The sequence below is a fragment of the Octopus bimaculoides genome, chromosome 4, assembly GCF_001194135.2.
Source record: "Octopus bimaculoides isolate UCB-OBI-ISO-001 chromosome 4, ASM119413v2, whole genome shotgun sequence".
NCBI classification, from domain to species: Eukaryota; Metazoa; Mollusca; class Cephalopoda; order Octopoda; family Octopodidae; genus Octopus; species Octopus bimaculoides.
Window position 1 is genome coordinate 57,861,390 of NC_068984.1, and position 16,051 is coordinate 57,877,440.

At 33.9% G+C, this 16,051-nt stretch overlaps 1 protein-coding gene across 1 annotated transcript in view; it reads right to left on the reverse strand.

Annotated features, from left to right (window-relative positions):
• LOC106874703 (importin-13) overlaps positions 1-16,051 on the reverse strand; it is a 57,904-nt gene that overhangs the window by 28,322 nt on the left and 13,531 nt on the right. Inside the window, exons 7-16 of the mRNA XM_014922514.2 lie at positions 16,021-16,050; positions 14,177-14,249; positions 12,567-12,780; positions 10,696-10,780; positions 8,363-8,494; positions 7,289-7,369; positions 6,228-6,366; positions 5,066-5,115; positions 1,631-1,726; positions 593-740 (exon numbers count right to left, since the gene is read on the reverse strand). Coding sequence (XP_014778000.1) covers positions 593-740; positions 1,631-1,726; positions 5,066-5,115; positions 6,228-6,366; positions 7,289-7,369; positions 8,363-8,494; positions 10,696-10,780; positions 12,567-12,780; positions 14,177-14,249; positions 16,021-16,050 — 1,048 coding nt within the window. The remainder of the gene's footprint in view (positions 1-592; positions 741-1,630; positions 1,727-5,065; positions 5,116-6,227; positions 6,367-7,288; positions 7,370-8,362; positions 8,495-10,695; positions 10,781-12,566; positions 12,781-14,176; positions 14,250-16,020; position 16,051) is intronic.

The window sequence follows — 16,051 nt, forward strand, 5'->3', positions numbered from 1 at the left end:
GATATCTCCATATTTTCTGTTGAAAAACCTTCAAATTCGGAATCACTGCTTGATAGCATGAAACTCCTCTCCATCTTCAAAGTTGAAAAAAATTAACGCCGCAAAAATGTGGAAAAAAATCTTCCAAAATTCACTGAGTTCAAATATCACGCCAAACAATGTGGGAGACAATAACTCAACTGTTTGCAAAGTGAAATCAGGTGTTTTAACGAATATACTAACGAGATTTGGGTTCAAATATACATTTAAATAACAATGGGTACGCTCGGCCGGCTACGGCCGGGTTAGTCTTATGAACCAAAAATTTTTTTGGCCGGCTACAGCCGGGTTAGTAATGAAAGGGTTAAAGTTACACCACACAATGCTTCACCAAAACTACTCCATAATAAAAAATCTTTGAAATTCTACTTTCAGTTACAGAACATATTGTGTGATTAATTTCCTATTTTACTATTTTTACTGATGTTCTTCCTTTAAATGTGTGGAACTATTCATGTATTAGAACATAAAACATAGATAATAATGAAGTTTATATGAAGTTCATATTTATTACTTTTGTTAATGTTTATCCTCTATTACAAGTATCACTTACCAATCATTGCTAATGTGGTTGATATAAGTGTTGGATGGTGAAAAGTTAACTGTGGTAGAAAGTTCAATAACGCAGGCAAATAAGTTTTCTCACTCAATTCAACTCTTTCAGCAATGGCACTGTAGATGAAAAAAATTCCTTCAAACACCTGAAAGTAGAATCAAATTTAGAATGTATGAAACTTGAGATAACATACTCATAAAATATTGGTTTCAAACTTTGGCACAAAGCCAGCAATTTCGGGTGGTTGGGTAAGTCAGTTATACTGACCCTAGTACTCAACTGGTACTTATTTTATCAACTCCGAAAGGATGAAAGGCAAAGTTGACCCCAGCAGAATTTCAACTCAGAACATAAGAATAGACAAAATGCCACTAAGCATTTTGCCCAGTAAGCTAATGGTTCTGCCAGCTCACCACCTTATATATTCATTAAATATTCATGCAGCATTATGATATTATAATACAACACATAACGCAATAGTAATGTGAATTATAATTTAATGATGGAACAGTGAGAGAGTGTAAACTGTAGGCTACATTTAAATTTACAGAATCATTCATTTCACAAAATATCCTGACTAAACAATCTTTAAATATTAGAATATGGCAAACAAAATAAGTATTCTCTAAAGGATTCATTATGCATGCCTTATTACCTTGAGTAAAATCTGGAGCACATGTGATCAGAAAAAACTGTCAGTTATTCAGATCATCAACTAATGTATGTAGAAAAGAAGACAGTGATGCTACGGACATGGAATACAAAAGTCCAAAAGTGAGTGCTGAGTTAAAAAGTTAACTTGTACTGAGTGTGGAAAGTAATGGTGGCAGAGTAAGGCCAAGAAGGATGTGAGAAAAAGTGGTAAGGTTAGATATCAGGATGCTGGGTGTTATGGAGGAAATGGCACAAGATTGTCAGTTTGGCAAAATGAGACACCAAAAAAACCTATGATGATTAGTAGAAAGATTATTTTTCTTGACACTAACAAAAGTAGATAATGTCTAATTTAAATGTAAAGGTAAAATAAGTAATTACCTGCCATTGTACATCATGAGTAGCTTGAGCAGAATTGTTCAATACAGACCATAAATAAGGCAAGATAAAATCTTTTAATATTGTAAAAGAATACATCTGGAAGAAAAAAGCAATGATAAATATATAATTATATACCAATTAACAGTAGATGAGATAAATTATTGTCATTTCTTTCTTTATTATCATTATTTATTGTTGATTTAAAATTCAGTATTTTACAGTGTCTATAGTGCAATCTGATAGTGCAAACTCAAAACTTGAAAAACTATAAGTTCTAAATTGTAAGTATTTAATTATTAATAAGCAATATATCTGAAGAACTCGAACATTTGTTTTAGAATTCTACACCACACAGACTGTACATATGTATGCTTGTATATATACTTGGATTGCTAGACAAAGTGTCAAGGTAAATCTGAATGTTGCTGGCATAAAGTGCATATGAAATGGAAGCAACATACTTGCCCTGGCTGGTACTGAGAAGAAAAAGGCATGAAATGCGTCTATGTGCAGCTGAAGAATGAGGAGAATTTTTGGGTAAAAGTTGAATTTCTTTAAGTGGACCAACAGAGGGCCCATTATAGAGGTTGACTACTGTATAGTCAAAAAGGCAAAACAAAAGAAAAAACCAGGTGGACTATCAGGATTTGTCATCAAGGTTCTGAAAATATCTGGTTCCACAGATTACTTGCATAATTAATTAGGCACTGCAGTGACGTGGTATCCTCGATAATTGGAGTAGCAGCACAAGGCAGAGGAAATACTTTAGAAATTACAGATATTAAAGTAAAGGACCAAGTCATGAAAGTGAAGAGGGAGTTAGACAAAGCTAATACAGAAGAGAACTGGAATGAGATAGATTTTGAATTTGTGCCTTGGTAGGGAACCACCCATGCCCTCTTTTTGATAAAGAAACTTTAGTCTCCTGTTTATTATAGTTCCTTAGGCTATAATAGAGAAATTTAAGACAGGTTGTCTACAGAAACTCTTGCATGCTAGTTCTCATAGCAGTTGAAGATTCATAAGAAATGTTCCTGACATGTAAGAAGAGCTTTCAGTCTAGGAGTCTAATACCACTTTAGCAAAGACAAAAGTTTTACTTAGTAAGAAAACAGACCATTACTAGTAATTGAGAAATGGTAATGCTTGATATGCATAGAGAGAGCAACAACTCTGTACTGAGTATACAGCACAGAAACAATACAGGGAAAGTGAGTGAGATCTCAAGTAGGATGATAAAGCAACATTTCATATGTAGCAATAGTAGCTAGCAGTAAGAGCATCCAAGAAATTAAGTCTCTTAATTTCCTAAAAGATTTGTTAGAAGTAAGTTGATAGCTCCTGCTACTTAGGTGGCTTAATCAACAGTAGAGGTGGGTATTGTAAAAGCGTAGTAGCCAAAGTAAGGGAAAGTGGAAAGAGTCCACTAATTATTGCCTCTGCTGAGAATAAAGGACTTCATTATTTGAATGAAAAGCAGACTGTAATGCTTATGTATGAAGTGTAATATATTATAGTAACTAGACATTGATGATGAATGTGGAAGATATTCATCACCCTTTCAAAGGATGGAAAGAAACAAAATGGTATGTACAGCTAGATTTGTTATGTCAGCTTGCATGAATAACAGAGTACAAGTGTATTGAGAAGAAAACTGAGCATTTGAAGCATTTGCTGGAGTGGAAAAGAAAGAAGACTATAATGGCATGAATATGAAGTATGAAAAAGGGCCTGGGAAACAGAAGACTAATAGACATAGGCAAAAGAAGCAAGAGTTGATCTCAAGATGCCAAACCTTACAAAGGTGACAAAGGATTATGACAAGAGGAGAAATGCTATGTCAAAATTGGTTCATCCAATCCATAACAGCATGGAAAAGCTGATGTGATCATAATATACACACACACACACCACCACCACCACCACCACCACCACCACCACCACCACCACCGCCGCCACCATCATCAACATCATCATTTAACGCCTGTTTTCCATGCTGGCATGGGTTGGATGGATTGACAAGCACTGGCACCAGGTTTTGTCTGTTTTGGCATGGTTTCTATGGCTGGATGCTTTCCTAATGTCAACCTTTTTACAGAGTGTACAGGCTGCTTGTTACATAGCACCAGCATGGGTGCTTTTTACATGGTACCAATACCAGGAGGGTTGCCAAGTAGCTTGTAAGACAAAAGACGACTTAATTGAGAGAGAGAGTGGAACTGTGGGAAGTGGCTGTGTGTCAGAGCAGAGATTGGAGCAGGGGTCAACATTATTCCCTTGATTTAAAAGGAAGAAAATCATAGATTCTTTGAATTCAAAAGGTTTATTGAATCTATTTACACATCCATTACATTGGACAGTTGCAATATTACCAGAAGGAAAATTCCTGTCACAACAAGGAACATGTTTTTTATGTAATTTTATTTATGTCTAATGAGTCCTCATTACCCCCAAGAATTTCATTTTTACCCCACTTGGGGTAATTCACCCTGGTTCACCAACCCCTAGATTAGAGTATCATAGAGGGACAAGGATAGATGTCTTACTAAAGAAGAGATACTTGGCTACCCTTGTAGAACAAGAAAATAGGGATAGAGTTACAGAGAGAAATAGATGGTGTTGGAAATGTATTGGGGCGTACCCACAGTGAACATTGGGGAGTGGGTATAAGTAGTACAGAGGGTAAGGATAGGGTGTCCCATAAGAGTGTGAGGGGGGATATGTTTAGAGATGGAGAAAACATACATACAAACACATGTGTGCACACACACATAGTTGTAATAATGAAGTCAAACCAAATAAAGATATTTTGAAATTATTTGATATATGTTTTAGGTTTGTGTAATATATAATAGGAAATGCAGCCATTATTTAAGCATTCCTACACATACAATATATATACATACACACACACACACACATATATATATATATATATATATATATATATATATATATATATATATATATATACATACATATATAATTTACTCTTTTAATACTTTTATATGTATTCCCATAATACATATTCTGTACATAAATAATATAACTGAATTCTTTTAAAACACGTTGCTACAATAACATAAAAAATTGTTGAAATTAAAAAAATTAATGAGGATCATGGCAAAATGAAAAACATTGTAAATCAACAGAAGTGGAAATAAAGATAATAATCTAGTTAAAAACTGCTTTCTTTACTAAATGTCTAAAAATTAGTTGTAGTGTAATGATAAATAAACTCATCTCAAAGAAGGTTTTTATATTAGACTTATGTATTCTAAGAAGTTACAAAATCAACATTTACTTGTAAAAGGAATTTAATTAATTTTCACAGAGTTATGTAAAATACTGGACATTTTTGTGAGATAAAAAACAATAAACAACACTATTTTCATATCCTATTTTTTTAGTACAGCTTTAAATAATTCAAATTACCATAGTATCTCCAATGTCATGTCGATAGCACCTGAACTGTTCTTTTTGTTCTACAATGGATAGAATGTACAACAATAAATACCAAACATAAATGTAAATTCTAAAATATAAATAAAGTTTATTAAGAACTAATTTATAATAATTTCTATGAATTCAATATAAAACATCAAGACTAATGTTCTTTATACAAAATATACATTATATAAGTTAGTCTCTTTTACAATTCATTAATAATTTATTTTTACAAGTATGAATGCTAAAGTTTAGTGAGTTTTTGTCATCAAACTTTCAAGATAAATTATCATAAAATTTCACTAATTTAAGATTCTGTTTTCTGCAAATTAATTCTAAGTTATTGCATAGCACAGTGTAGCAATTTTCTTTTTGAAAAAATTGCTCCCTTTTTTTTTTTTTTTTTTTTTTTTAAATTTAATGTGAACTGAGGATAAAAGGCTCTAGAAATTATATTTATTCACATACACTAAAACAGAGTTTTCTTTATTGCAGAGGTTTAATTTTTGAAGTAGAAAATAAAGTTTTAGAAAAAGAAAACTGAAATCATTTAATTAAATTAACATTTTGAGACAGCTTAATCAGGCACTTTAAGAATTTATTTTCAATGAAATGTAAAGTGATAATATAAAAGAATTCCATTATTTTACCTCAATAATTGTTTAAATAGCAATTGAATAAAAATATTGTTCAGATATGGAAACATCATATAGCATAAAAACAAACAACAAAAATCATAAAAATGCACATTAAACCAATAATGGTGCAGATACAAACACGTTTAAAAAACAACAATAATTCTAGAGCTTTTATCAACCTCAGTACATTATTTCAAATCGAAATATTTCTCATTCAAATGTTTAAAACATCTACTATTAACTAAATGTAGCAACATATATATAAACATCAAAATTTAGAAAGCTAAAGATTTATAATGTTTTATAAAATGTAACACCAATAACGAAAATCTGGAAGATCTGTTAAAATATACTAAGTTAGCACTTAGTATTGCATTAATTATTTTTAGCTAACGAAATAACGAAACAAATGTCTAATTGCTAAAAGAAACTAAATGAGATGCATATAAAAGCAGGTACCAAAACTCATTATTTTTCACCCTCCTCAATCTTAAAGATAATAAACAGCTTACCTGTTGACCAAGAATTGTACTCCTGGTCAGGTGGATACTGCACTTTTGTTAGTAACACTTCAACCAATTTGCAATATATTTCTCGAAAAATTGGCATCAACTGTGGATCAGCATCAGAACCAAGCTCAACTAGCTCATCCTAAAAAAAAATTACTGAACACTTTTAGGTAGTTTATAAAAATACTAAGAAACTTTTTGAATAATGAAAAGATGATCTATAAAAATAAAAAAACCTCAGAAGAATTAAAGAAACAAAAGCATTTGATTTTTCTTCCATTATAGTTTTTTTAATTAGTATCACACGTTTTACATATTCCACACAAACTGATTATTAATCATAACTTCACAGCACCCATGACTTTCGGAAACATTTTTTCATGCTCAGAATTGCTGAAGCATGGAATAAACTACCTACATTTTTTTTAGCTATTCCTTTGAAACTTCCATGTTTCCTGAAATTTGCCAAGAGTACACCCAATGCATCCCACGCCTGTCTTTTTCTTTTAAAAACTTATTCACTGTTCACTTCCTGTGCATACTCTATGTACTGTTCATGCAGTTTTAGTTACTTTTTCTGGTGAGTTATAGCACACCTGAGAACTGTAAATATTAAGTTCATTATTATATTATTATAATACAAGGATGGAGTTTCTACAGACACTCAAACTGCAAGAAATAGCAGCCAAACCTCCCTCAAATCATACCCTACTGTCTTAAGTAAAGGTAACACCAGTCAGTGAAATCCCTGACACAGAAAAAGACAGTATGGTGAAAGCTTGAATACTTTTGGTCAAATGACTATTTGGTAAGAACAAACCTGGTGTTAAAAACAACTACTGTATGCTGGAGGAAACATAGGTCATTAGATTATAGTACTAAAACTTCAAAAAATATTAAAATTTTGTGTGAAAGGGACTTGTGTTTTATTTGAATAAACTTAAATGTTTTACAGAGAAAATTACCAGAATGTTTAAACTAAGAATTTCAATAAAAACAGATAGAGGAATAGATTTCAAATTTAATTTGCTGAAATTCAAGAGAGAAATACATGACAATCATACCTGGATAGCATACCAAAATGTGAAGGTCAGCTCACTACAAGTTTCATCAACAGGGTAATAGCCAGGCAAACCAGTGCAAGCCTAATAAAGAAAAAAACACATATGCAAAATATAAACAAACTTATGGAATACTAATGATTAGATGATGATGATGATGATGCTTCCACAGACACCAACACCTTATCATCAGCAGCATCATCATTTTATGTCTGCTTTCCATGCTGGCATGGATTGAACAGGTTATCATATTCTGAGTTAATTCTTATTTAGATCTACTACTATCACTGACTAATACTCATACATGGAATTTAAGCTCACTTTGAATGCTCTTCTTACCATCAACCATTTTACTGAGTGTATTGTGTGCATTTTCTCACTGACACCAGCACTAGAGAGGTCAATAAATCATCAGTGAAATACAACAAAAGGGACCTTATGACTCTACACTTCCTCAGCTTGTTTGCCATCATTGAAAAGTGAAGTTAGACATTGCTACATTTTGACATTCCTAATCACAATCATCACCATTTAACATCCACTTTCCTGTGCTTGCATAAGTCAGACAGAATCTGTTGAGGCAGATTTTCTATAGCCAGATGCCGTTCCTGCCAGCAACCCTCACCTGTTTCCAAGCAAAGTAATGTTTTCCCATGGCCAGACATGTTTTCCACAGAAGACTAGAAATGAACAGTGTTGCCTGTATGATAGCAATACTCATATACAACCATCACATGATATCAAGACAAGAGTACACACACATATAAATATACACACATGATGAGCTTCTTTCAGTTTCCATCTACCAAATCCATTGACAAAGCTTTATTTGACCTGGGGCGATAGTAAAGACATATGCCCAAGGTGCTACATAGTGGGACTGAACCCGAGATCACATGTTTGGGAAGTAAGTTTTTCAACCAACCAGCCATGCCTGCACCTATTACTTGTATAAATATCTTTGTGTAATCTTGCATTAATGAACATCATAAATTCTTTGATACATTTTACATGTAAGACAGAAAAATAAACACACCTATCACCAATGTTGAAAAGTTAAAAATTTTGAAAACATACCATTACCATATACATGAGATTCAAAGAATTTTGTTTCTGTATATCATCTCCATTAGGGAAAGAATTAATTAATAACTTGGAATGAGTTTCAGCAATGGACACCACAAGTCGACAGATTATGCTACAGACTTCCTAAAAGATAAAAAACCTACAAGTTACAAAATGGTAATTTCTAACAAAGGCAAAAGACTAAACATTTTTGGTGGGAAGGTATTACTAACTTAGATCAATGGCCAGTACAACACTGGCACTTATTTTATCATGAAGGATGGAAAGGAAAACTGACTATATCAAGATTTGAATAGAACCAAATACAACAAAGAACTTTTTCTAGCATTCTACAAATTCTACCATTTGCCAATAGATTCAATTAACAATTCATAAATAATATACTTACCAGTGATCTCATATGAGATCACTTAAACATTACAAATTTCGTAATTATCTGTCAATATTTACAGATATCTAACCATTTGGCTATATCTACTAGGTATATTTCTCTGATATTCAAATGAGGTTTGCTAATTTTTCACCCAATATCTCGCTTATTTCTATTTAAAATGTTATTTTGAAATGTTATTTTGATCATTCCAGCATGTTTCTAAAGCTGTTTTATGCTAGAAATCAAAGTTTCATAAAAAAAATTCCAGTTAACAGAATTATGGGAGGTAATGGGTTAAGTTGAAGTTTGGAAAATAAATGAACCCGAAATTTTGACAGAAGGTTTTCTTAACAGATTACTTTAAAACAGAAAGTTTGTATCATAGAAACAGGGATGATCTCAAATGGGTATCAAAAGGATTAAAATAAAAATCCAATACTAAATGAATGTAAATGCAAATTATTAATCATCATCATCATCATTGTTTAATGTCCGTTTTCCATGCTGGCACGAGTTGGACGGTTCGACTGGGGTCTGCAAAGAAAGGAAGCTGCACCAGGCACCAGTCTGATCTGGCAATGTTGCTACAGCTGGATGCCCTTCCTAATGCCAACCACTCTCAAAGTGTAGTAGGTGCTTTTTACGTGCCACTGGCACAGGGACCAGAGAGGGCTGGCATCAACCACAATCGGATGGTGCTTTTTATGTGCTACCAACACAGGAGCCAGTCAAGGCGGTGTTGGCATTGACCACGTTCGGATGGTGCTTTTTACATGCCATCAGCACAGAAGCCAGTCAGGGCAAGGGGGCTGGTTAGCCTTCCTTTGATATTGCTGCACCTCTTATGTGTCCATAGCTTACACTGGGTACATCTTATGGAGTTTCTACCTACACCTTTTCTACAAATTAAGCAGGATCACCTACCTGAAAGGATTCGTGGTTTGTCTGCCTTCCTACTTATTAAGACTTTGGTTTTTGCTAGGTTGACTCTAAAGCCCTTCAATTCTTGACCTTGCTTCCACACCTGAAACTTCTCTAGTTCTGATAGTGACACAGCTATTAGAGCAAGGTCATCAGTATAGAGAAGCCCCCAGGGGCATCCAGTCTTGAATTCCTCTGTTATTGCCAGGAGGACTATGACAAATAAGAGGGAGCTGAGGACTGATCCTTGGTGGACCCCTACACGGAATTCTTCACTGTACTTGTTGCCAACCATCACCTTACTGACAGCATCCCTGTACATGGCTTGTACTGCTCTCACTAACCACTCTTCTATCCCTATTTTCCGCACTGTCCATCAGAGAAAGGATCGGGGGACCCTGTCAAAGGCTTTCTCCATGTCAATGAAGGCCAGATACAGAGGTTTATCTTTGGCCAGGTATTTCTCCTGCAGCTGTCTTACCAGAAATACAGCATCAGTGGTGCTTTTCTCTGGCACAAACCCAAACTGCATCGCGTCTGGACTGATTCTCTCCCTAATTAGTTGGGCTATGACCCTCTCTGTGACTTTCGTTACCTGATCCAACAACTTGATACCTCTGTAATTATTCGTATCTAATGCATCACCTTTACCTTTGTAGCGGTTGATTATGGTGCTGCTACACCAGTCATTGGGTATGACTCCTTCATGTATCACCTGATTGACTATACAGGTGACTAGACTATAGCCAACACTGCCAGATATTTTAAGCATCTCTGCAGTGATTCCTGATGGACTGGGGGCTTTCCCTGCCTTAATTGCTTTATCTACCAAGGTACTGTCAATTCGGATAGCTGGTCCCTCTGTTGGATCGACATTCAGCAGACTCTCTTTCTCCCATTCATTCTCTTCATTTAGCAACCTTTCACAGTGGCGCTCTTCATTCTTTTCTTCTTTCAATACTTCAATCTTCTAGGTTTAGTTTCCAACAAATTTACCACCATTTATAGAAAATCTCAAACAATAACTTACAATATTTTTTTCATCAATGGCTCTCTTTAGAACAGGCTGTAGCTGTATAACATGGGGCAATAATTTCTGTACAGTGTAAGGAAATCTGAAATACAGATATATATAAACATGTAATTCATATGCATATATATATATATACACACAGAAGACCATTCAATATTTCAATGACTATCAAGCGCTATTAACCCAAGAGTACTACACACACACTACCTGCACACACATCTATATGTACAACTAACATTTACACACAAATTGTTTTACAGGTAATACAACCTTCAAACATGTTTATATTAAGAAACCTGACAGATTTATAGCATACATAGTATCAGGAGTGGCTGTGTGGTAAGTAGCTTGTTTACCAAACACATGGTTCCGGTTTCAGTCCCACTGCATGGCATCTTGGGCAAGTGTCTTCTACTATAACCTCGGGTCGACCAAAGCCTTGTGAGTGGATTTGATAGATGGAAACTGAAAGAAGCCCATCATATATATATATATATATATATATATATATGTATATGTGTGTGTGTGTGTATGTTTGTGTATGTGTGTGTATGTTTGTGTGCCTGTGTTTGTCCTCCCACCATCGCTTGACAACTGATGTTGGTGTGTTTACATCCCCGTAATGTAGCGGTTCGGCAAAAGAGACTGATAGAATAAGTAATAGGCTTACAACTAATAAGAGTTGGGACCACTTTGTTTGACTAAAGGCGGTGCTCCAGCATGGCCGCAGTCAAATGACTGAAACAAGTAAAAGAATCATCATCACATGTCTGCTTCTCTGTGCAGATATGGGTGGGATGTGACATCCTGAGACTATCCAATGGACAGATGCACCTTCTGATGCCAACCCTTATTTGTTTTCAATTAAGGTATTTTATTCTGTCATCACACATCAAATCACTGAGCTGCAGCAGTTTTTGTTCATGGAGGATAGAAATGTTATCATAGCCCAAGCATGATTAAATATGAAGACATGAAGGGACAAATACACACACACGTTTCTTGGAACAAACAGGAAAAATAGAACTCAATAAGTGTATACATATCTTTACTTAGCTGTAATGAAACAGAAATGACTCAAGGGTTGAGATGTTGCATTTAACATCTTTTGGTAAGTGCAATATACAAAACTTTGCCGTCAATCACATTTCACTCACATTTTAGTCTACCTAAGGCTAAAGTAGAAGACATTTGCACAAAGTATAATACAATGGGATCAAAACTACATGGTTGCAAAGCAAATTTCTTATACTGCACAACCATAACTGTACCTATATAATTATGTCCTGTCAAGTATTGCTATGTACACAGTGCACTGTTATGTACATATTAATTACTTGTAAGGTGCATGGCTCAGTGGTTAGAGCATCAAACTTACGATTGTGAGGTTGCGAGTTCGATTCCTGGACCGGGTCATGTGTTGTGTTCTTGAGCAAGACACTTTATTTCATGTTGCTCCAGTTAACTCAGCTGTAGAAATGAGTTGTGACATCACTGGTGCTAAGCTGTATCGGCCTTTGCCTTTCCCTTGGATAACATCAGTGGTGTGGAGAAGGGAGGCTGGTATGCATGGGCGACTGCTAGCCTTCCACAAACAATCTTGCCCTGACTTGTGCCTCGGAGGGTAACTTTCTAGATGCAATCCCATGGTCATTCATGACTAAAGGGGGTCTCCTCTTCAATTACTTGTAGGAACACTGTATTTTGTTATGCAACCATAACATACTATGAAGTACATTAAATGCTTTATAAGTCAATACTGTATCCTAAGTCAGTATAACTGTGAAATAATTGAAGCTCTTAATAACTACTTGGTCTAAATTAATTTTTTTTCTTCTATTAGCTAATCAACTTCAAAGAAAACTTACCTGTGGGAATCTGGATGTGCTAAGATGGCACACAAAACATCAGCAGCTGTTTCAAACAGGTCGCTATTCTGCATCATCTTAAATAGATGTACAATGAGCTCCTCTCCTTCATGAAGTGGAATTCCAAATTCTGCCCAACTATTAATACATTTCAGAGTTTCCAGTTTCATATTAGTTGGAGAAGAAGCCATTAAATTTTCAAGTAATGTAATTACTGTAGAGAGGAAACAATGTTATATTCTAAATAAAAAGAAATTCAGTTCATAAAATGTAATTCATTGGTTTGTTTTATGTCCATTTTTCCATCTTAGCATGAGTTAGGTGAATACATATTACTGAGGTATTGTTTTACAGTTGGATATCCTTTATATTGCTAACCATTACTTGTTTTTCAAGTGAAAGAGTTTTCATTCGACTTTGTATAGTTTCTGTCTACCGAATTTACTCACAAGGCATTAATTGACTTGCAGCTATATTAGAAGACACTTGCCCAAGGCCCCAACAACTATTTCAACTCTATATCTTTACTGTTCTCTTTTCTTTTTCATAAACTATTTTTCTTTAAGTTATATTCAAAAAGGAAAAAAAAAAATATATTTTATCATAAAGATGAAATAAAGAAAATCTTCACTTGTTACATAAATTTTTCTGTATCAGCATTATCCTTTATTGGAATGCTTTTTTTTTCATAGCTGATACTGCTAACTACATAATTATTAAATAAGATTAGGTCTTCAGTTGAGGTAATTCAAGCAAATCTAACTCTTTGTCTGTATTATAATAAAATTTGAACTTATGACCATGTTTTCAGCCATATAGCAGAAAAAGATAGTGTTCCCCTTTAAGAATTTCTAAATAGATTTGATATCTATAGTTCTAAATTACTTTCTCATATATAATGATGATAAAAGAACATAAACATTTAATGAAGTCATTACATTATGTGCGCACTATGTTTGCATAAATACTGTTGTTATGAAAATGAAAGTTTCAAAGGTGCAAAGAAAAAACTTCTGTAACTGCATTCATTCATGTATAGCATGCATTTTCTCCTATCATTGATTTAAATCCTGGGTCACGTGAATGTGTAATACAACCTTTCTAGTTGCGTCTCAAACCTAAATAGTCTCTTCTATGAGACCTAACACTTTCTAAGTTTTCTAGGATCTACCTCTAGTAGAGAGAACCTTCCACTGTCAAGTCATTTCACTTTTTCATCTGATGTGCACTGTCCATTCTTATTACATGCAGATACCTAGTCTCATGTATGCAAATATCTGTCAAAGCCTAGTTAGTGCTTTAATTCAATCGTATTCAATATTTCTCATAGCTCAAGGCGATGAGCAGGCAGAATCATTAGCATGCCAGGCAAATTTTTAGCAGCATTTCATCTGTCTTTATGTTCTGAGTTCAAATTCCACCAAGGTCATCTCTACCTTTCATCATTTCGGGATTTTAATTGACCAACCCACTCCCTTAGAGGTAGCTGACTTCGCACCAAAATTTGAAACCAATATTTCTCATAGCTTAATAATCTACATCAAATGGAACACACTCAATTCACTCTTGCTTTAGGTTGATAAACTTTTCATATAAATTTAAAATCTTACCATCCTTAAGTTCATTGCTGAGATAGTTCTTTACAACTCCTTTTCTGTATTGCGGGAGATAAACACTAAAAAACTAATAGAACATAATAGAATTTGTGTTAAGAAAGAAAATAGAAAAAACATAATATGAAGATGACACAAACATTCAAATTTGTATTCTGTCAATTGGATATATCAGATAACTGAGTAATTTGAATTATATGTTATTTATAACAAGTATATTGTCAGAATTCACATCTTTGATCAGTTTCCTTCAAAAACTGTCATTAAAAATTAAAAGTGCTTTTTGCTCATTAGCTTTTATTTATTAGCCCATAACATTTTTAAAATTTAGCCTGAGTACAGGTAATTTAAAGATTTTAATCATAATTAATATTATCATCAAATTACAAATAGATAAATTGATGGTGGTGAAATGCAAGCAAGAAGAGTTCCATAGTGATGTAGTTATGAAGGAAAAAGGAATTGGAGAAATGTGTTTAGTGTAAAAGTAAGGAAATATTCAATTTTTAGTTACATTTAGGTTCTGAGGTTTTAGTACTTTGTTATTGTATTTTTATATATAATGCTTCCTTATTATGCAAGTAAAATTGATCTTCATGTTGTTTCTATGAAAAAACTCTTTTCATAAGGCATAATATGTGGAACAGATGATACAGGTTTATATAAATTTGGTATAAAAATTGTTGCAAGTTTGAGATAACAGGTTCTGTTACAGTAATGGTTAGATGAAAAATATAAATCTTTCATTTTGTATCCCCCACCACCACTTTTTTTTTCACTTAAACACACTTTAAATTTTGAAGTATGAAGCCATATGTCAATTGCAATGTAACTTTATTGTTTCCCTTGCAGATCTACCACAACCTCATTTACCAAGAGGTCCTTGTTATGTGAGCTCAAGGGTGCTGATGCCACATAAAAAGCACCTGTACAAGTGCCATATATAAGGCATCCATGTTGGTGCCACTTCAAAAGCACCCAGAACATTGGATAGTGGTTGGCACTAGGAAGGGCATCCAGCCATAGAAACCATGCCAAAACAGACAATTGGAGCTTGGTGCAGCTCTTTGGGAAGCCAGCTCTTGTCAAGCTGTCCAACTCATGTCAGCATGGAAAACAGATATATGATGATGATGACAATGATGACGTGACTCATACATTACTATATTATAAGTTTTATTTATATTTCATATTAAATAAAACTATTTCCTTGTTCATTATGTCCTTTTTTTATGCTCTATTCAGAGGTGAAGATAGCCAGGCAAAAGGAGGAAGAAACTATGGGTTATACTCAGACTAGAGACCTAGTCTGGATGCTTGCAAATGAGTGGACTCTACAAAAGGAGTCAAAGGGTCAACTGGTGGTATTAAACAGGTCAACAGATTATGCCTACTATTTAAGAACTGAATGGGCTTCTATGCAGTTTCATCTATTTAGATTCAGTTACAAAGCTTCATGTAACCTGAGGATATAGAAGAAAATGCATATTCAGAATACGGTGCAATAGGATCAAACCAAGCATCATTTGATTGTGAAGTAAAACTTCTTGACTACACAACCATAACTGCAGATGTGTTTTGCAAAAAAAAAACTGTTCTGGCTGTTTTGTTGGATTTATCAATTATTATGTTCTGTTTATGAATTAAAAATATACAAGGACTACTTCAATCACTCCTTTCTTGTAGATTAACCAAAGGATATAGCAGTTTTTCTGGGGACTTAGAATACCTAGGTGATTATTTAAATCAATCTAGGATTTTTTTAAAATCTAAATAAATGAAAAGAAATCTGAGAGATTTAGTTAATGAAAATAACATAAAAATGTAAAAAAAAAACATACCTCTTCTGGAATAACAGTCAAAGTTTCAATT